This window comes from Sturnus vulgaris, chromosome Z (assembly GCF_052056855.1).
Source record: "Sturnus vulgaris isolate bStuVul1 chromosome Z, bStuVul1.hap1, whole genome shotgun sequence".
Taxonomy (NCBI): Eukaryota; Metazoa; Chordata; class Aves; order Passeriformes; family Sturnidae; genus Sturnus; species Sturnus vulgaris.
Window position 1 is genome coordinate 37,584,166 of NC_142283.1, and position 22,954 is coordinate 37,607,119.

Here is a 22,954-nt window from a genome sequence, read left to right on the forward strand (position 1 = left end):
GATGAAGAGGTTTTACAAGTCCCTTGTCCCAGAGGTCAATCATTCTCATCTTGCATGACAGGCCTTACTTCTAATTGGCATTTGCTCAGTTCACTGGCCCCTGTTACATCCTTCTCCTTTAGGTGCCTAAGTGCTTTAGCCCTAACAACCAGCTTCCCAAGAAAATACAGATGAGCATTCCAGCACATAACTTCATTAGAAATCCCACACAAGCTAATCTCTGCCCTGCAAAAACTCCATTAGGAAATGAAACATAAAATGGTCTAACAAACAAACAAAAAGAAAATGTTTTGGTTTTTTTGTGCCTGGAAAGCCAGAATGCAACTTTTTTGAGAAAGACAGACCTTCAAATTGTACAGGAATTGCCCTAATGACATTACTCATAAAGGAGTTATCTCCAGAATGCCAGTGTCCACTGTGATGAATGATGAACAATTCTGGTATTTATAATTAAAGAAATAATTTAATAAAGGCAACTAAATACAATTACTTACTAAGGTTGAATAAGAAGATGTTTAATAAGGATGAGCCTATTTAGAGTATCCAGTCATCACAAAGAATTAAGTCAGCTTGATTTTGACACCTCTGTCTGGATCCAGGTGTCCAGCTATCAGCTTCCGTTTTGAAAATACTGAACTCCAATTGTGCCTTTTAAAATAGACTAGTGAAACATGTGAACACCAGAGAGCTTAGCCCAGCTAGGAGAGACTGGCTGCTACTGGAAAGCCATCATAAAGCCAGACTTTGTCTTTGGGATTCAGCCCAACAATGTGAACTGAGTAGGCAATCATCAACAGTGATTGGGGAAAATGCAGATGCTCTGACTAACCTCAGCTTTTTCCAAGATCTGTAGCAACAAATGAAGATGCCAAACAACAAAATACACACAGGTGCATGAGAGGCCCTTGATAATTAGTGCATCACGAACAGAAGTAGGACAAGAAGGGAGGAAGAGAATTAAAGTCAGAAAGAGATGCAGCAGAATAATTACAAGAAAGGGACAGGGAGGAACTGCATAGTAAAAGCTGGCCGGTTCCAAAAGCTGCTGCCCTTCATTGGATATGTGACCCAAGGCTGGGAAAGCAGTGAAGGGAACAGAATCTTCCAAATAGAGGTAAAGAACAGCCTTTCTTTAAAGACAGACCCAGAGGGGAGGGGAGATTTGGAACAATCTGGTGTCACATAAGGAAAAGGAGAATTATCAAATTACTGCAGAACAGCTACTGTAATTCACTTGAAATTGTTTTTTATTCTGTAAACCACTATATTAATTTTCTTTTAGCACAAAAAAACCTACATTGCTTTGCTGTATCACATTACTTCTTATACTCATGTATTAGAGTTGCTGCAAATGGGACTGAACATTGTAAATTCTGGCCTAACAGTGAAAATGTGATAATCCAATTGTTGTGTTGCCCATTATTGCTGCTATTTTCCCTAATGAAGCAGCACTATTCACCTTGAGAAGTACATGGGCTCATTGGTAAGTGTCATTGTGAAGACATAACAAGAAAATAACACATTAGGATTGAAAAATTACTCACTTTTCTTTCCATCCATATCTGCATGGATTTTCCGAGCCAGAAATCCAGTTTTATACACAGCAGCATTTGGGTCATGAGGGATGTCCAGGAATGGGTTGTTTGAGTTGCCAATTCGACTGACAGCCTTTGTCTGGTTCCCATTATCCTTTTCATCTGTACCATCCGAGTGAGATTTTTTTTTCTCTTCTTCATCCCTTAAAAAGTAGCGAAAATCATTCATGAAGGATGGACTGACCAGCAAAGTGTCATTTCAGCAATTTTTGTACACTCTTTGTCAAAGCATACCTCTCTCTTTATAGGGGGCCATATTTAGGGAGAAACCTAGAAATATATCAAAATATAGATCTATCATAGCAAAACTTCAGTTTACCTACTTCACCGCACAGGACACAGATTTTCAATAAAGCCCAAGTTTCCATTATTGTCTCAAAAGATAAGACTTCAAGAGTTTCCTGTGTCCTCCAACTTTGCAATTTTTTAATTCCATTTATTTGAGTGCTAAGAAGGGAAATATTTGCCTGCTAGGTTCAGCTGAAAAATCCCCAATTTCTTCATGAGTTCACATGTATGTGAAAAGAATTAGAATATTACAGATCACTGTGGCTTACCCCTTAACTTAGCATATGAAACACAGACTCTACCTCTCTTTCTTTATTTTCCTCTGCAGACTAGCATAAAATTAATAATTTCAAAATAAAAACTACACTAAGTGAATTATGTTATCTTTACTTTGGAAACAAAATGCTGCTCAAAATGTTACTTATTAGGGTAATGTAGTCCACATAGCTCTTGAGGGCAACAATGCAAGTCACAAGCATTGCCTGACTAATAAATACCTTTTTGCTTGTCAAAGGCAAAGGTTAAAAAGGACTAGGCAACCTAGAAAATAAAGGGTGTCCATTACAGAACTAGGACAACAGTTTTCAGAAAACAGGCCAGATTACAGAGTAGCCCTTCCTCCTTTAAAGTCTGCATACATTCCCCTCCAGGTGACTAAGAAAGGTGTGTCAGGGAGTATGAAGGCTGTCATTTGAAAGTCGTAGTAGCAACACCTCCTGAGACCAGCATCTGATTTTTTAAAAAAATTATCACTTGAGCATAATGATGGATAACATTGCCAACGCACTTGGGGTGGACTTCAAGTTGCTGCATCTTACTGGACCCGGAGGACAGGCAGAGAGAGCAAGCTCAGGCAGGTCTTCCAAATACATGTATACATTCAAAGGCATGTATTATGTGAGGATTAGCAAGGCAAATATCAATCCAGAAGCTCCTTTAGGGATACACTGCTACCATGGCTGCTTATGGGAATGATCATTCAAAAAAATGTCCTCCAAGAACTGCAGGCTACAGCAACAAATCTATCTTATCCTCAGCTCTGCTGCAAAGGAGGCTCATTATCACTCTCTATAACTATAGGAAAGGAGGTGGGAACTGGCCTTTTTTTCCCAGGCAATCAGGATGACAGGACATAGCCTCAAGCTGTGCCAGGAGAGGTTTGGGCTGGATATCAGGAGAAATTTCGTCACTGAAGGGTGGTTAAGCATTGGAACAAACTTCCCACGAAGTGTGGTGTGGAGTCACCACCCCACAGATGTTCAAGAAACAAACGGATGTGGCACTTGGAGCCATGGTCTAGTTGAAAAGGTGATGTTGTAACATTGTGTCAGAAGGGAAAGATTCCACTTGATGATCTTGGATATCTTTTCCAAACTAGATGATTCCAAAGAAAACGATTCTATAATTCTATGAAATGGTCTTTGGGCGATTAATTTAGTCAAAGGAGGTAAAAGGATAAGAGACCAGTTTCACAACAAGGAAACAAATCCAGAAACATGGGGGCTGTATTAGTGAACTCTGCAGTAGCAGGGGATGTTCCCAAGCATTTGAATCTGATCACATAAATTATAGAAATATAGTTAAGGACGTGCACCCTATCTTCATGATGCTGTCTTGCAAGGTCTCCTAATTAAGAGGAATGAAACTTTTACTTGAAGACCTGATTCTTGCAAGGAAGAGCAGTCCTTGCATCCTTAGCCTACTGATGTGTGCTTTCCCACTCCAGCACTGAAAGTTTTACAAAAATTTTTTATTATGCAAAGCAATAAGGACTTCTTTAAGTACGCTTTATTTGAAGCCCTCTCCCAATTGAAAAAGTGTAAGCATTTCTGACAATTTTCTTTGTCCTCACCCTTCATGGGTCTGCCACACTTACTAGCTGCTGTTAAGTCTGAACCACTGTGTGTTTCTTAGATTTATGTCCATTCCAGAAGCAAATTCTCTCAACATGAGTGTGACGCACCTAATCCAGACTAAAATCTCTCAGAGGGCATAAGCACACAGGCTGACTTGTCATACAGAAGTGCCTTGTGAATTCTGGGATTTCAGCCAAGGACACAGCAGATTTCTCCTTGTCAGCAGAGACCAACTGCAGTAAAAGGCTTAACACTTTTTTGGAATAAGCTATCTCCTTTGGCGTTATGGGAGTGAATTACTGTAGACTGATCAATTGTCCTGTGGGAATATACCAGTGCCCTTAACCAAGCAGACACAGTGGTGTGATGAGCAATCCTGTGGGGGGATCCTGGACACCACAAAGAGCTGGGGGCAGTACTCTTAAACTCAGCACTTCTAGGGTAGCTCTTAAAACAGGAATTCCTCAAAAGACATGGTGGAAAGAACAAAATAGCATCTGCTGTCATGACTGCTGACAGCACTGAGCAAACCTTTAACTGGTCTTTTGTTCATCATGAAAATGGGACATCTCTGAGACTCAGAAGCTTCAGGCATTTCTGAGAGCTGAGTGCTCTGACAATATGCACGAGGGCAAGACGCATGAATCAGTCTGCAAGAGGCAAGGAAGGGACACAGAGAGGCAAGAAGGACTCACTGCAAACAAGAAGTGGAAGAAAACCAGGGGATCTGGGACTCATTTACTCAAACATTCCATGTTACTTCAGTGGTCAAACATAAGAAGAAAGCAAGATGATTTGGAGGAATGTCAAAGTAGCAAAAAAAGTTCAGGTATTAGCTTTTTTCTCAGGTACCTTCCAAAGCTGACTGAAAAAAAAAAAATAGGTCCTAAATACTGTTTATCAGGGATTTAACAATTTGAGCTTACTTCCAACAAGTCTTTTGGGTATTTTTGCAAGAAAGAACTGTAGAAAATCCAAGGGGCCTCTGGATACATAAACCTGAAAACTGACCTTTGTTTGAAACCCTAAACTGTGGGGAATGCGACTACCTGCCCATCCTCAGACAGTCTCACAGATCATCCATGTGCTGTAACATTCCCAGTGTGAAGGCCTCCAGTGATGTGGTAAGAGTCAGTGGGTGGCAATCTCTGTGCAGGTATGTTGAGAGTCGTGGTGATGTCACACAGGCAGAGCTCAGGTCCTTTTGAAGGGCAGGACCACTGCCTCTCTTTTCCATTTCACACCGGAAATAGCACAATCCTTGTGCCTTTAGGGGAAAAAACCCTGCAATGGTTCCAAACACCTTTTAGTATACAAAACATTACCATGGGGGTTCAATTAGGCTTGCAGAAGTCTTATGAGACTTTCTGCTCCTGATCAGCAGAAGATCATTCTGACCCAGGGCAGGTCTGGAAGCAATTCATCTGGGGACCCCTCCTTCATGGCTGAAAAAGGGTTGATAGCTGCAAAACTTCTCTTAAGTCCCACTCTCCATTCATAGGAAATGGGACCCATAGTGTCTCTGCTCTGCAGAGTACTGGTGACAGGAAAAGGTTACCATCTGTAAAGTTTCTCTAAGACTCTGTTTATGGCACATGATGTTCACAAAGCTTCCCAAAACAAGGAGCATCAGTTCTACCTCCGTAGGCCTATTGTCCCTTTGGAAAAGGACCTGCAGGGAGAGCAGTAGAGCCCTCTGGCTACCCATGAGAACAAGCACACCAAAGCCAGGATCTGCTTTGTGCTATCACTTGCAGTCCCAGCATTGAAATAGCAATGTTTGTCTTCCCAAATACATATCAATTCATAACTAGAAAGAGTCTCCCCCTTATTCTTAAACACATAGATGTGAAAAACGTAAAAAGACAGATGATGCCATTTTGGTGAAGAAAAGCATTTTCTGCCTCTCCCATGAAGGCCCTATACAAGGAAGTCCCATTTCTATCTTCTGGGAGAAAAGCACCATCCGATTCTCTCAGTAACAAAATTATTCCTGTACACTTTATGGTCTGATTTGAGGCTCTGCCTCAGAAAATTCTGAATTCACTACTCTGAAATTATGTGGTCAAGCCTTTCATTTTTAAAATTCTGCTTCATCTCTGCATTTGTTCAAACAGCAAACTTATATGACACAGGAGAAGGTTGAGATCATTTATTTAAATATTTTAATTGAAAAAAAAAATGCAGGTTTGTAGCATGCATCCATGGAACCAACAGCATCTGTATTAGGAAATTGACTTGAGAGAAGTTTTGACACCTTTTCCAGTGGGAGGAGGGAAGAAAAGAGAGCTAGATTGAATACCACCTGACCCCACCCAAAAACCAGTGAAGAAGTTGCAAACAGGAAACAGCCTAGAACTTGGGAGACAAAAGTTAATTATAATAGAGAGAAATTTCTCAGTTTAACCTAGAAAAAGGTGAGCTTCAGCACAGATGCCTTTATAACTACCCTCATCTCAGCATCACAGTTTGATTTGGCAGCATCTCTTTCCCACCATCACCATCTGAATGACCTGTTTTGTTTTGGCTGAAAGAAGATAATTTTTCAGTATAGTCCAGAAAAATAAAATAAAAAAAAGAATATACCATATCCCTGTAAACTTCTCTGGATAGAGAAGTGTATCACTGGCTAGTGAAAAAACAAGTGATTCTCCTGAAAACTACACTGTTCTGCTCAAAGGTGGCTTTTGGGACACAACTGGCTCAAATGCAGCCATTTGGCTTTAGCAATTTTGTAAACAATGCTTTGGGAGTTCATATGTTAATTCTAGATCACCTATTTTATGATAATTTTTTTATTCCTATTATCTTCAACAGTAAACAGACACAGTATTACTAACAAAGGAAAACAATAATGGCCACCATGACATTTCCATGTAGACATCATGCAAATAAAACATATTTAGCTCTGGCATCTTTGTAATCAAATGGATTTTTCTTTTCCAGCCTAAAGCTGACAATGATCAGAGTGAAAGCCAAAGAATAAGAAACACCTAAAAACCTTGGGATATAGTATTACAGACAATGAAGGGATGTTAGGAGGCCAGGCAATCTATCTCTTTGCCTCTATGGCTGAATCTCCTCTTCCTTATCCATTTGAGACAGAACAATCAGTTCACAAAAACCTCCAATGCAAGCACTTCTGTAGTTTATCCAGGCAAACCTGTGTCTTGGTTTAAATTAATAGAAAATTTTTTTAAAGGTTGATTTCAAATTTCCCATGTTTCAAATTTAAGCCCATCACAACAGACATAAAGAACAGTTCACACCTTTGGGGCTTTCAGTATGGAACAGAAGAGTGCTTTCAGAATCCCACATTCACCAGTTCAGTGTAAATTCCAGGTCAGATCTCTTTATTTTACAGATTACGGTATGTGATTCACTTTTAACTTTGTGGAGAACTTGAACGAAGCACTACTGCCGAAGAAGAGCTGTAATGCAATTCTCTCTTCTGAGCTGTACTCATTTTTTCTGTTCAGAAAGGATAAATGAACACTCGTACTGAAAGCCTCTGGTGAACATCTGCTGGTTAGGATGTCACTTCTCTTGATTACAAAATTGTAGTCAATGGTAGCCTTTTCTTTGTGTGGGCTTTGGATCAGACTATAATTCTACTGGAAATGTACTGCAAACTTTAAGATGATAACACACCTAGCTCACAATTAGTAAGATAAGGGTTGGATAGCAGTCTTTCCCCATCTTATGTTTCACCATTACCCTTTCCTGCCTACAGACTTGCTGATAGCCATTAATCCACTAAATAATGTACTTACAGAGCAGCTCTTAAATCTCTGCTTAGCTCATGAGTGTGACAATGAGCGTCTTAGATCCTCAAAGGATTTCTGGCCAGAGGAAAAGCATTCCTTCGAAATGCCAGCCTTGGAAGAGAGCTTACACTGGGGTTTGCAGTCCTATCGTTACCTTTGCCTTACCTCCCACTTCTTACCCTGCCAAGTGCATCAAGGAGACAAAGGAATAATCTTTAGAAGAGAGATACAATTTTCTTTGGTCCTATCAGAACAAAACTGACCATGTCTCCTTACCATTTAGCTTTCTCTGCAGATCACAACAGTAGAGCAAGAGCTATGTGCCTCCTCCCTCAAGCTCAGGCAGCCCCAGGGCTTATTAGGGTTATTACTTTACACCAACCAGACATCTCTATAAAAATGAAGAGAAAGACCTTCAAACTCCCTCTTCCAGACAGGTACTCTCAGCTCCAAAGGAACTGACTATACCCAGAGTCAGCTTTGTTTCTCATCACGGAAATTAATTTTAACATCAGTCCTAGGTACATGTCAGTCTCAGACTGGAACAGACAACTGCCACCTTTGAGCATTCTCCTGTAAGAAGGCAGCTTTATACCCACACAAAGCCTTATTTAAGAAAGAGTCTGAATTATCCCTCTTCCAGCCTGCTTGGAATTTTCCCCCAAACAAAGGGCATGGACAAGACTATGTAAATGCCAAAGCAGTCACCACCTATACAGGAGCAAGATCTCATAAATCACCTTGACTGAGGTTCATGGGAGCACAGCCAGTCATGAGCCAGCTCCCACTTGGAGGCTGCCCAAGTGTATTAGACACGGTATGGTCTCTTGGCAAGAGCTGGAGGAAAATTCTGACATTGAGAAAGTCACATAATGGATTATGCTGGTTCTAAAGTACTGTGACAGTATCTGGCAAACAGCTTTGGTGTGACATTCACACAGCATGTTCCAGGTCCGAGACAGTCTGTGAAAATGTCTCCCACCACGACTTTCAATGCTCATCAGAGAAGGTACTTGCTGATTCCCACTAATAGCACACCTTCTTTACTACTCTGACATCACCTAACACATTTCTGAACTGGGACAGCAATCCCACTTGGAACCAGCTGCCCTTGCAAGGCTGCACACCCTGACAAGAAATTTATTTGCAGATCAGGAACTTAAAACAATGAAGACTAGAAGCTACTGGGCCTGCAAGATCTATGGCAGTTGCTAGAACTTCTAGCACAAGAGGTGCAGGAGCATGCATTCCAGACATACACTGTTCACAAGAAGGTGAGGTTTCAGATATGTAAATAGATGCAGGGAGGTACCTTTGTACAGCTAAAATATGTAAAAGACATAATTTTCCTATTTTATAACAAAATCCACCGTTCTGCAAGTGGTAAAATCAAAAGGAGACATTTCTACCCTTTCCTGGCATAACTAGACTACATGAAACCTAAGTGCAGAGAAATGTCAGTTTAACACTATCAGAAACTGAAGCTTTTTCTTGTCTGCAGCATTTACATAGTTAACAAGCGTTAGCTTGTCAAAAGCAACTAAGGATTGGAGGGAGTGATATCAGACTTTGTCCAATTTATCATCTTTCACATTAGATTGTTGTCAAGTTATCCATAGTTAATCAGGAGACAAACCAAGACAATCAACCAACAGCAGGAAACTCAATCCAAGAAGTGTGTTTCTATTCAGCGGTTCTGACACAATGAAGAGAAAGATAAAGGGAGACGTCAACTTCTGTTTTATTTATGCAGTCATAAAACAACAGAGGATTTAATTTCTCTCTTTTCAGGCTGAAGTTTCCTACTAAATGAAATATCCTCTTTCCTTACAAATGCAGTTGGCGCCTATCATTGACAACTCCCCTTGCTGGAGAAACAGATGAGGCTATATTGCCAGGTCATTCATTAGCAAAAAAGCAAACTCATTATGTATGCTGGCTATCTTCTACAGGCTTTGGAGCTCACACAGACAGTGACATAGGACATATAAACAGATTACTACACAGGTACTATTGTTAAACTTCTAATTTCTACAACAGAAGTATACTTACACTGCCCATTCCAACTTCTCATTCTTGATTGAATTGTAGAGGGCCTGCAAAGGGGAAGAAATGAGATGGAATTATTGTTTGACCCCTCCTACACATACATTAATATGTTGAGGAAATATACCCAGCTAATACCAGCAAGCAAGCAGTTTCTGATCAAGAAAGTCCCAAAATCTGCTAACAGCAGTGTGAGAATCTTCAGCAGAAATTTCACCTAAGAAAAAAATTCTGAATGTATGTTTTGAGATTATAGTCATTTTCTCAAGGAAGTTTTTGAGATTTGTGATTTGTGCCTTTTAAAGAACATAGAATCATGGAATAGCCATGGAAAGGACTTTAAAGGTCATCTAGTTCCAACACTCCTGCCATGGGCAGAAACACCCTTCACTAGGCCAGGCTGTTCAGACCCCCATCCAAACTGGCCTTGAACACTTTCAGGGATGGGCACCCACAATTTCTCTGTGTCTCACCATGCTCACAGTAAACATACCAGTCTGAACTTATTTTCTTTGAATCCATTAACCCTTGTCCTTTCTTTACATGCACTTGTAAAAACTACTTGTAGACTGCCTTCAGGGAAAGGAAGGCCACAGTTAGGTCACCATTAAGCCTTCTCTTTTCCAGGCTGAACAATCCCAATTCTCTCAGCCTGTCTTCACACGAAATGTGGTCCATCCCTCTAATCATCTTGGTGTCCCTGTTCTGGACTCACTCCAGCAGTTCCATATCCTTCCTGTGCTGGGACCCCAGAGCTGGATGCAGGGTGCCAGCTGGGGTCTGAGCAGAGGGGCAGAATCCCCTCCCTCCCCTGCTGCCCACACTGCTTCGGCTGCAGCCCAGGATCCCCTTGCCTTTCTGGGCTGGGAGTGCCCATGGCTGGGTCATGTCCGGCCTGTCACCCACCAGCACCCCCAAGTCCTTCTCACAGGGCTGCTCTCCATCTGTTCATCCCCAGCCTGTGCTGATACCAGAGGTTGCTCTGACCCAGGTGGAGCACCTTGAACTTGGTCTTGTTAAACTTCTCAAGATTCCCATGCACCCACTTTTCTATTTTGTCCAGGTTACTCTCATCCTTCAGCTGGGTGTCATCTGCAGATTTGCTGAGGGTGCATCTGATGCCTTCATTCACGTCATTAATGAAGACATTAAATACACTGATCCCCGTATGAACCCCTGATAGACATCACTTGTCACTGATGTCTATCAGGCCACTGAGCCATTGACCACTACCCTTATGGATGTGACCATCCAACCACTTTCTTATTCATCTAACAGTCCAAGCATAAAATCCATCTCTCTGCAGTTTAGAGACAGGCATGTTATGAGGAACTCTGTCAAAGGCTTTATAGAAATCCAGAAAAATGACATGTGTAGCCCTTCCTTTGTCCACTAACATGGTCACTCCATCATTCAAGGCCACTGGGTTGGTCAGGCAGGACTTGCCCTTGGTGAAGCTGTGCTGGCTGTCTTGAATCACCTCCCTGTCCCCATGTGCCTTAGCTTCTAGGAGGATCTGTACCATGATATTCCCAGGCACATGGTGAGGCTGGGAGGTTCCTGCCTGCCAGGGTTCTCCTTCCCACCCTTTTAAAAGATGGGTACAATATTTCCTCTCTACCTGTCAGCTGGGACTTCCCCTGACTGCCAAGACTTTACAAATACTATGGAGAGTGGCTTGGCAAGTGCATCTGCCAATTCCCTCAGGACTCTGGGATACATCTCACTGGCTCTAATAGACTTAGGTACATTCTAGCTCCTCAGGTGGTCATGAACCTGAACTTTACTTACAGTATGCGAAAGCCACAAGACTATGGCCTTGAAATTCAAGGTTCAGTGTAATTCCTGACACTCAATGAGACATTTTTGTCAATGACTTTAATGGGGACTTTAAGATTTCACCATATGGGCTAGTCTGCGAGAATTTGCCAGAATAGCTATCCAAAGTCCCTGAGCCTCACAGACATCTGAATGCTTTCCCAGTTACATACCTAAACATAAATATGTTCAGTTTCTAAGTGCAAAACAGAAAATGAATGTCAAGCAACTTCTGTGCCTGAAGATCACTATCTTGGACTGCTGTCCACTAACACCATTCTTCTTTCAATTCATAGGAAAGGTGCCCCGTAGGTTTGACACCAAAGGTAACAGTTTTGGTTTCGATACAAGCCTGCAAAGAAAAGGGTCTAAAACCTGACTTTAGACTGGGTGGGTATCGTATCAGACAGCTGGATTGAAAATTTTTTTTTTTTTGAGAAAAAGTGCATGTATCAGTTGGATAAGTATGTCATATTTCAGCCCTCCAGGAGCTGATGCATACAATGGTTAAACCTCCGGTATTACTGCAAGCTAATGCAGTTCTTCAAATAGGTCACTTAACTCAAGTGAAGTATTTTGGTATGGAATGTCCCTGATTCTCACACATATAATCCACATTTGTAATTCACCTTATATACATAGCTAGATTTACTCCCTCTGGCACATAACTCCTACACAGACTCAAAATATGTTAACGTGTAGAAGAACTGTTGATGCACATGATTAGCAAAAAGTAGCACATCAAATATGAACAAGGCTGAAAATCACATACTATAATAGCTGTGACATGATGCCCAACAGAAACAGTAACATTTAGATAACCTTAATGCTGACCCAAACCAAAAATAATTTGGAAACTGAAGAGTTGAAATCAGTCTTGTGCATCTGCCACAGTTGAATTTGCATGAGCAACACCATGAACATATCTCACTCTTCATCCAGTGGCTCCTTTCTGAATCTGGAAGTCTTATCTGAGATCCTTAATATTCAGCTCTGTGGAAATCTGGCTTAACTGAACCATACACAAGCAGGTCAAACACTGTGGTATAATTCACCTCATGCTGATGCTACACAGGCAGCAACTCTTAGTCAAGAAAATCGGTTTCTCAGAGCAATACTATGGATATGAACACCAGGAATAATCATGCCTCATCCTACTGACAATGAGCTAGCAAAGAGAGGTCCTCACCACTAACTGAGCTTCACTGTGCCATTCAGAGAAATATGATGAAGTATTTCCAAATCAGGAGTTTTCACTATTTCTGTAGAACCTATCTTCTCATAAGTTGTATAAGGAGCTCTGAACCAAAGGCAAAAAACCAAAGGTGAACAGATAGGCATTTCTGGCAATGTAGGCGCTTGCTTAACTTTCAGGTGAAAACTATCAGGAGATTTTAAGAACACTCTGCAGAAAGAAAGCAAGAGTTAATATTTCTCCTGCCAGTTCAGCAGAATTAGACACAACTCCGTTTTTGTACACAAACCAATGCTGATACTGATTCCTGCAGTCACCAAACATTTCTTCATGATTTGGCCAAAGCCCCTGTCCTATTCTTCGACCTGTTCTTTCGTTCCTGCTATGACTCTCCTACATCTTGGGCCAGATATATTCTCCCACATTTTGAGCCAGAAAATTACTTCCAAATACAAAGCAAAGAGGCTGCATACTTTCCCCAGTTACCTCCCCAGTTTTTCAGAAGCAGTATTTTTTTCCTCATCTAGCTGAAGGAGTTTTATAAACAGCAAAAGCCTGGCTTGAGAAAACACATTTGTTGCTCTCTGGCCCATATGCCTACAAGATTGGGTCAAAACCTCTGAAAATTAACACCTGACCTGCACAGGTTTTTATGAGATTTCACTGCTAAGCATGTCTGTAGGGATCACTGCAGCCAAAGAGCAGAACACACAAAAGCAGCAGTTCAGATTGGCGCAGGGATAACAAATGCCCCAGGCTTTTGCCTTGTGAAAAGACAGCTATGTTTGTCCCAACCTTTACTAATGAGCCAGACACCGTCTTCCTTCTTTAGGGAGTAACAGACACCAACCCAGTCATACGGCACACATCTGACCAAGGACATGGTGTGTGGGACACATATTGAGAAAGTAAGAAAATTACAGCCTGAAAAATATTCCAGGCTGGAGCTTTTCAGCTCTGTTCCTAGCCAATAAGCTGGTCCAGCTCAAGGCTAGGGAGAATTTCTCCCAGGGTGATAATTTGGTCAAGATAAAAAGGAATTAATAACAAAGATATAACACCTGTTGTGGTGTGTGACCAGGCCCTGGGAATGGGGTGTCTTCTCTCTGAACCAATCACATTTTCTCTACTCTTGGAATTGCGAGTCATGCTATAAAACCAAGTGTGTTTCTGAATAAACTTGTCTCTTTCTTCCTGTCATGAAAGACGACCATGTAGCTGTGCATCTTATTTCCACCGCACTTAAAGGGTTAAAACCCCTTTCCACGGCTACATGGTGTCCGCCACAGACCATCAAACAGAGTCTGTCAAAAAGTTTCTGGTATTTATGAAACAGAAGCAAACCGTAGAGACTATGCACAGCCTGGGCAGCTGTATACACAGCACGTTCTGTGTGTCTACCAGGCATGGTCACTGAGACCTCAGCAAGAAGACCTCTCCAGGGATGCAAATACTTGAGTTCTCATGCCAGTTCCCCAACGCACCTCTCTGGCGGAGACTGCTACAAGGCTGCACACTTGCCGCTGGGCTCACCAGCCTTTCGGAGCTGCTTTATGTCACTTCTCCAAAACAATTTATACTTTCCCATTTTCCTGATGTCTACCTGGGCTCTCATATGTTCCACAGACGAAAAATTTCTTCCTGATATGTTCTGCAACCAGAAGCATACATGTACAGCACAGCACCTGCTCTCTGATTTATTACATGGCTATTCCCCGAGGCCCTGATTCAGTCAGCAGCTCTTTTCAATAGGCATTTCTCCAGAGTATGACTAAATCAAACAAACTTGGAGACAAGCACTTAAATGCTTCACTAAATTGCAACAAAGCTCATCAGAGATTATGGCATGGGCATGACTCTCATTGTACTTTGCTAGCTGCAAGGACAGGTTTTATTAACTCATGTTTTCTCTCCGGGAAATGAAAAAAGAAAAAAAAAAAAAAAGAAAAAAGGAAAAAAAAAAAAAGAAAAAAGCTCTCATTTAAAGCACTCTTACTGATTGACAATAATCATCACTTCCTACCTGTTAGTCTGGGAAGTTTTTGGTAAATTTGCTATTAAGCCAGAAAACAGGAGGTTGAACCACAGGAGTGAATGACAGAATGAATATTGCATAGGTGTAATCTTCCAAGCTGGACTGGTATCAGTAAGAAAGTGGAAAGACTTTCTATCTCTTTTGTCACTCAAGGCTTCTCTAGATGGGATCCAAACTCCCAGATACCAACTACACAGCAGTGTCTGACTTCAATGCTTTGACTTTTTAATCTCTGTTACCCAGAACACAAATACCTATTCCTTACAGCTTGCAGCTTCCCCCTTTCTGGTAAGTGCTGATCTCTAGGTCCACCACACCTCAGACCCTGCACGGCTGGAAGCTCCTTGGAGAAACAAGTGCCATTTTGAAGGCAGAATAAAAGAAACTGACCGCTGCATAAAGCAGAACAGTAGGCAAAATCCTAGGCACCTTCCTTGTTGTAACTCCAATGCTCTTTCCTACAGCTCCAATTTGACCCTTAGAAGACTGCAGTGTAAAAAAAAAGTGAGATTTGTTATGCGTTTGTGAGATTTGTTTGTATTTGTTCATAAAAGAAGAAACACTTTCTTTTTTAAGTGGAAGGCTGTACCTCTAAAAATTGCTGACTTCCACCCCCATTTCCCCTTTGGTAAGCAAGCAGGTCCACAAAAACCCCAGATTCTCACAAGCTCTCACTAGTTGGTATACTTTTATTCCAATTGGAAAGAAAAGCTATGGAGACAATGCTTCTGAAAACTCCAGTTTATTTTACAAAGCTACCAAGAGAAAAATGGTCATCCACCACTCTCACTTTCCTCAAAATCTTGTCACATGCACGAATCACTGGACCCATTTAAACAGGCTGCTCTTGTCACCTGCTGGCTGCCAGTGATGCTGTGAGTCAGCCTCTGCATACAGAGGCAGTGCACAAAAGAAAGGCACAACCAGGTGTGCATCCAGGGACAAAGACATAGCAAATTACCCAGATACTGAGAGTGGTAAATCATCTAAGTTACAAGTAGGCACAGAGCCCCCAAAGCCTAGCCAGCCGGGTGCAAGATGATTAAAGAGATCTCAGTGTAAAATTCCTCCCCTCGAAAAGCAACATAGGGCTGGCTCCTGAAACAATCTACTGACTTTCTGTTTGCACTAGCCCATGCAAAAAAGCCTGCCAAGAGGAAAAGGAATACACCACACATTTTTTACACCTGCTCCACACATAGAAGAGGAGCCAGAAACACCTGCTGTGAGCTGGTAAATAAGCAAAACAAAAACTAAGTTCATAGAGACAGCAGGGATGACCCAGACTGTCTTTTCCAATTCTTGTCTCCCATGCTCTTTGCTCGCACCCAGTTCCTCCCTGATTTTTGGAGCCATCGTTGGAGGAATGATCATCTGGTTGGTGCAGAGGATAGCCTAGGTGGCTTTTGATGCCCCTAGGACAGGGATGTTCACGTGCTCTGAGCCAGGCCCTTGTCACACTTCCCTGCTGCCACTGCCAGAAGCAGGCCTGCCTGGATGCACTTCTTCACCTCCAGCTGATAACAGCATGGTTGACTCCAAGCAGCAAGGAAGCCCCAGATACACCTCTGGGCAAAGACATGCCCAGTCTTTGAAGTCACATCACCTTCCCCAGTCACTCAGCACCTGTCCATTGGCTTTGCCCTTTGGAACTGAGCAGTCAAGACAGGCATCAGCTCTGGCTCCTGCCATATGCGCTTCACTGGAGGGAGAAAAAATAACTGAAGTAGCAGAACTCTACAAAAATAAAACAGGTTACAGAGGCAACAGATACTAGACATCATAGAAGTCTGCATGGAGTCCTAATAGGTGTTAGTGTGCTCATTCTTTGGACCAGGGCACAGCTCTGTATCATTGCCTTCTGCCAGGTTTGGATGGGGAGCAACACGTTGCTATATACCATTCGTAGCTTGCTGTTTAGATGACTACCTGAAGGCTGGCCCTCACTCAGAATACAGATCTCTACTACTCCACCACCTTATATTTGTCATTCTCCCTCAAAACCCGTATCTTGACATTTTCTCCTGTTCTCATGCACGGATCTGTAACACCCAGCAAGGGGAGGATAAGGATTCTGATAACTGAGTGCCTGTACCTCATTGCCAGATTCAAAGCCCACACACCCTCTATTTCTCATGCATTTTCCCCCTTTCTGATGGGGATGCAGCAAGGATGCCAGAATAGTACCCCAAGAAGCCTGTGCATTAGTGCATGGCATTGCATGTCTGCTGATATTGATCTCAATTTTAAATTCCACTGGTTTGTAAAACAAACGTTCTTCTAACAAGCCAGCATACATTATTCATAAAACAGCACAGAGCTGTTCAGCAGCATATGGAACCGATGAATGTTGTTTTGGTGTAGGAGGAGATAGGGTTGATAGGAATGTTTTAGGGGGAAGGAAAGGAGATCATTTCACCCAGGGAATTTCAAGTGCGTCACCAACTGGAGGAGAACATTTCAAAGAGAAACTCCTCTGTTAAAAATCTGGTTTGTATGGAGAAGGAGGGGGAGGGGGAGAAAGAAAAAAAGGAAAGAAAGATTGCACCAGATATATCATCATAAAACAGAAAAGGATGGTTAGCTGTGGCTCCTGAGACCCAAGAAATTAATGCCACACAAGAAATGTGTCCTCTATTGATACATACGGCTTGCTTGAAAAAAATTTTTTTCTGTAATTGCTGAAGTGTTTCATCAGGGTCATTGTAAAGGCAGCATACTGAATTATTACAGAAAAATAAAGGAAATGCTAGAGAAGTACTTCTTGGTAGTGGAGCATCTACACAGCCTATTTCAAGCTGTTTTATTCGCCCTGTGCATTTGCAGGCAGGACAGGCGCAAGTACTTGGCAATTCAATCCATGGCTGCAGAAAAGAAATCTGTCAGAAAAAGAGACTACTGAGCATGCCGGGTCACACAGATGATCCTAAGATCCTTTGACTCACCTTGCATACAGTGTAGACTTGAGCCTGCCCTCCAGAGAACAATGGAACAGAATTCACAGTATTCTTTCCACAGGTTCTCCTGCTGGCCTAAGGCTGCAGTACCTGCCTATAATACACACTCAGGACGTATCCCCCTGGTGAAGCCTGTCCATACAGAGGCACTACCTGATGTGTGTCAAGGAGATGAAAGGTAGTTGGTCTACCTAGCTTCTCTTACACCGGCAGGAGGCAGACCTCATCTGCAGGCACCATGTTGGTGCTTTGTTCATACTAACCAAAGCATGTTAGTTAGTATGCATAATATTCTCTAATGTTAGTTAGGATGCATAATACTCTCCAGCTTACCAAAATAGACTGAGTCACGTAAGTGAAAAGGAAAAGAGGAGTACGTTTCTGAGGCACAAATGGTTTAAATCTATCTCCTGTCCAAAGTCAGCTGAAGCAATTACAGAAACAGTTCTTGAGTATTGTAATCACTTTATATGGGGAGCAGATAAAATACAAGGCAGTCCAGACACAGAGGGAAACATATCAAAGAAATACGAAGAGGACAATTCTACAAACCAAACCAAACCTTACTTAAGACTGAGGAGATCTACATGGCATCGGTGTCCAGAAAAACCCAGCCTAGAACTGAACACATTTCCTGAGAAGTGATGCACGAACACATATGCATAGTTACACTGATAAAAGGAGCTCCTTTGCCACAGTACAGATTAACAAGCTCGAGGTTCTTCCAGCAACACAACAGTATCGAAGAGCCAAAGCTCAATTATAAATCAGTTCTCTAAATCAGTAACATCTTAGCAAAATAAATGGGTAGACAAAGATCAGAAAGGGGAAGAGAGAGATGGAAAGGACTGTCCAAAATCACAAGACCAATCACTTGCAGAGCCGCCTGTCATCTTATCAACCAGGCAGGCACCACTGAAAGGAATGCAGGGATCTTCTTAGCCCTCCATAACACAGCTTTTATATCTTAGATGCCCTACAGATACAAAAACCTTTGTTTTGAAATATGGAAACAGCACAACAAACTGAAACAAAGCTGCAGTGTTCTTCCCAGCTTATTGAGATAGGCAGGAAAAGAAGTGGTTGTCTCTCAAATAACAATCTACAGCACTTAGAAGGAAGAAATGTGAATTCCACAGAGGAATGAACACAGAGCTTTCATTACTGCAGCAGTTAACTAATTGTGTCAGACACAACCCCTGGGAGAAAGTCTCTGCCCTGAGGATGCTACACCATGCATACACAGTGGACACAAAGCCTGGGAGAGGGAAGATACAGAGATTAAGTAATTCACCCAATGTCAAAAGACTTGAATTTTTACCAAATGCAGGAGAATTTTCATTAATAAATCCTCTCACCAAATACAGTGCAATTATTCCCATGCTTAGGGTGAAAGTGATCATGACAGCAAGGTCCCAGATCACCTGCAAGATGCAGCCTTTATTTTGATATTTGTTGGACAAGCACATATACTGCATCAGCAACAGCCTGAAAATGATGGCCATGCTATTTCTCTGCCACAACTCAGCAATACACTATTTTTTAGATATGGTTTATAAGGTCCTGAAAACAGAGGCTCATTAAATCGAACTGAAAAAAATACTTAACATTTATTTCTGGTTGCAGTACCCTGTGATTTAAGTTACACAGCTCAGGATCTGAAATGCCATACAACCTGTAAGCTAGCAGAGAGTGATCTGCCAGGAACTACAGTACAGCACTGGGGTCTTTTCACCATAGCAGTGGAGGTTTCTCACAGAACACATAGGAGATTTAGGAAAGGGACACTACAGGAAAATCCACACATATGCCTGCTTTGCATGCACATGGACCCAAGACATAGTTAAATGCTTGGCTGATGCTTTGAAGTATTTCACCCTGATTCAGCACACCTCTGCAAGTGGTTGTATCTTTTAATCCCAAGGTCAGAATCAACTGTCAATAAGAATGAAATTAGAGGTACATTTTGGTCACGGCATAAAGTTCATCCAGCCCCTGGAGACACGGAGCACTTTGAGAGGGAGACAGCTCTTAAAGTGCTTGCCAGGAGTTCCTGGATGCCTCTCAATTATTGTGCAGGAGAGAGGGATGAGGAAAAAAAAGAGATGCTGCATGGAGTGGAGGTTGTTTGCTTAGGAACTGAATAACTGGGCTGGGCTGGGTGAGGAGATACTGCACACAGTCACTGTAGCAGCTAGAAATTGCCTGTGCTACCAACCATTACAATACACTAACGTATTCCTATAAATGCACAAGCAATGCCTTCCTAATAAACTTGACAGCAATATTTAATCATGCATGCAAGTGAGACAATATTTTCACCTAGCACCACACCTACTAAACCACAGAGCTGCAGATAAGGAGTAAAAATTATTTTTCTACAGAAAACAATTCCCATCAAACAGATAATCCCAAGGACATCACCTGCCAACTCTGGCATGTTTCCCAAGAGTAGAGCTCCAACTAGCACTGTCACTAGCAAGTTTTCCCTGTTTACTATTGCACCAAGCTCAGGATATTCAACTAATACCCGATCATTATAACACTAGAGCTCTTTCACCTTCAGGTCTCTCCTCAAATGCAGAGATTTTTTTTCATGACCTGACAGCAATTCTGTTATCACTGCAGATCTTCCAGAGCTCTTAACTCCTGCAAAGCATAACCTTTTCACAACACCAACCCCATGCCGAACCAAGCAAAACACTAATAATATTTAGTCCTTTACCTTGCTTTCTTTAGTAGAAAACTCAGAGGAGTTGGAGATTTTCATAGATTTTGACCGATGGGACTGCCGCCAGAGAGATTCTTCTCGGGAGTATTTCACCGAACCTGTGGCTCTCACCCGGACTTTGCTGGTGCTCTGAACACTGTTAACTCCAATCATTTCCAAAAGTGAGTGTATGGGATGGGAAATAAGAAAGCTAATGAAACTTCCCAATCCCCTGCAGAGGAACTGGAAAAGGTTACGACTGGAGAGCCCAAGCTCAAGCAATCAGTGTTTGCTTAAAGCACACTAGGCTGTTTTCTCTAGCATCTTCAGGCACAGTGTTTGGAGCTAGCCTGATTGTTCCAGGCATTGCTCACGTCACTGCATGGGAGAAAAAAAAAGAAGAAGAAAAAGAAGAGGCTGATAGAAACTCCTCCCCTGCTCTGCTCCGCTTCCCCCTCCAACATCAACTCCCCCTTCATACACACACCAACAGTGAGAGGGAGAGAGGTGGAGAGAAAGATGCTGAAACAAATGCCAGCAGATCAAGCAAGACATTCATTTTCAGTTCACACGGCCACACTTTCCTGCCTGCAAGAGCCTGACATGCTCATTACTGCCTGCAATAACAAAGAACACTGTAAAAAGAGTCTTCAATCACCTGCCAGCTACAGGCTTCTGGATGTGAGAAATACTCATGGATTCCCAAAGCACCAGAGAACTGAGTGAAAACCCACAGCACCATAACAAAGCACTGGCAAGCCCCAGAAAGACAAATCAGCAAATTTCCACAACTCTTAAGTATTTGCACTCATTCGCCAGAGTCCTTGGGGTGTCTTCCCAAGGTGCAAGAGAGAGCAAGACCACTTTCACTCTCTAAAAGAGGCTTAGGGGAAAAGAGATGATTTTCCCAAGGTGATCAGTGCGAACCCATGGCAGACCTGCGGACAAACACCTAGGGACTCATCTCCTCACTCAGCAGCCAGGAGAGCTGTAGCCATACACCTTCACAAGCAAACTGCATGCTCCAGTGGCTGACCCCACAAGTGATGCAGCTCCCGAGTGGCACCTTGTTTCTCCCTTGTGGCAAATCCATACAGCCTAGTGATGGCCAGAGGCAGAGGCACCACTCCAACCCACAGGAGCCTGGTTCTGGAGGCCAGGCACACTTTCTGTGCCTGGAGCCACCTGCCTTCGTGCAGGGCGTAAGGGGAGGCTGAGGCCGAAGGGAGCTGATTATCCTACTGAGGGGTGGATACACTAAATACAGGAAAAGAGAGATGTTTACCTCAATGTTGCAAAAGCACCATCATTTCTGGCTCCTGGAGACCCAGAGTGCAGCAGACTGTGCATTGCCATGGCAACGTGCTCCAATGTGAGAGAGAGAGAGAGGGAGAGAGAGAGAGATTGTTCTGCTCCACTCTGCTCAGTATAGGATCATGACAGGTGCCAACACACACTGGACAGGTGGAGCAGCTTGTGTGAGCAGCAAGGCAAAAGTGGACAATGGGGACATTGCCCCAAATCCAGAAAAAGCAAACAGTTTGTACAGAGGGTGCATGAATTGCTGGAAGACTCTGCAGCAAGGCTAACATCAAGCTAAGCAACCTGCCTCATACCACCGTATCACCAGGCAGGGCAAGGACAGCAGCAGTGGTATTGGGTTTTGAGAGTACACGAGGGCTCTCATCCCACTCACACCGAGACACATAGGGAGCAAGTCTGTGCACGCAGACAGCAATGAGGCCGTGCTGCCCTGGCATCCTGAGGTGAATGTCCTGTGCTGAGCTACATCAGGCTGCCAAAAGCTGGGTGAAGAGGCTCCAGTCTGCACTTAAATCTGAGTCCCATTCCATGTCTGCCAAGCCATGTGAAAGCAAAGTAAGAGTTTGCTTACCCTATGTCATGCAACCAACAGCACCCAGGGGTAAGTAAGATGCATATGAACTGAGTGGACTTTTCCCTTGGTTATACCTTCACATCCTTTGCAGTCAGGAATTTACATTCTTAGGGGGCAAATGGCTAGACAGCCACATAATGGTCCTAGGTGAATTTTTGCTCATAAAAGATGATGCTATCTCCCCAGCATGCAGCAGCCTTTCTGACAGCATTAACCTTTTGCTCATGTTGCCCCCAAGGATGCTACAAGGTGCATATCCTTCCCACTGTAGACTGTAATAGCTGTAGACCTGCTGACAGACAACAGGTCAGTGGAACAGGGAACAGGTTACCTAAACATCAACACAAAAACTGTCCCTGGGGTGGGAAACTTCTGATTCCTCACAAATTCTGCCTCCGTCCTGCTTGAGGCACAGGTATCTTCCCTTCTGGCCAACAAGAAAAATACATTTTCACTTCCACAACAGCCAGATCTAGCAAGCCCATCCCTACCTCACACATTAAGATCAAATCCCGAATGTGCCCCTTTTTTACACAAACCTGTCATAGCTAAAGGATAGCTAAAAGGAACCTTTTCCTGAGTTACTTCTGTCACTTCGCAAAAAAGGTCTTATGTTACTTAACCCATGTGAAATTATCCACTGCTTGTGGGAAAGCTTTTCAAAGAAAATCTCTTCTTAGAGGAAATTTGCACTGCAGTCAAATCGCTCCAGATGAGCTAAGCAGCAGGTCCTGACAGGTGCTACGTAAATGGCCACAAATCACTCTCTATCCTAGCAGCCCCCTGCCTA

At 42.7% G+C, this 22,954-nt stretch overlaps 1 protein-coding gene across 2 annotated transcripts in view; it reads right to left on the bottom strand.

The window, feature by feature from the left end:
* PSD3 (pleckstrin and Sec7 domain containing 3) overlaps positions 1-22,954 on the bottom strand; it is a 104,804-nt gene that overhangs the window by 28,261 nt on the left and 53,589 nt on the right. Inside the window, exons 1-3 of one of the 2 annotated variants that reach the window (XM_088156218.1) lie at positions 20,283-20,671; positions 9,559-9,602; positions 1,545-1,738 (exon numbers count right to left, since the gene is read on the bottom strand). In XM_088156218.1, coding sequence (XP_088012344.1) covers positions 1,545-1,738; positions 9,559-9,602; positions 20,283-20,441 — 397 coding nt within the window. In that variant the 5' untranslated portion in view covers positions 20,442-20,671. Of the gene's footprint in view, positions 1-1,544; positions 1,739-9,558; positions 9,603-20,282; positions 20,672-22,954 lie in introns of those variants that run through there. The other variant, XM_014882376.2, reaches the window with a different exon arrangement.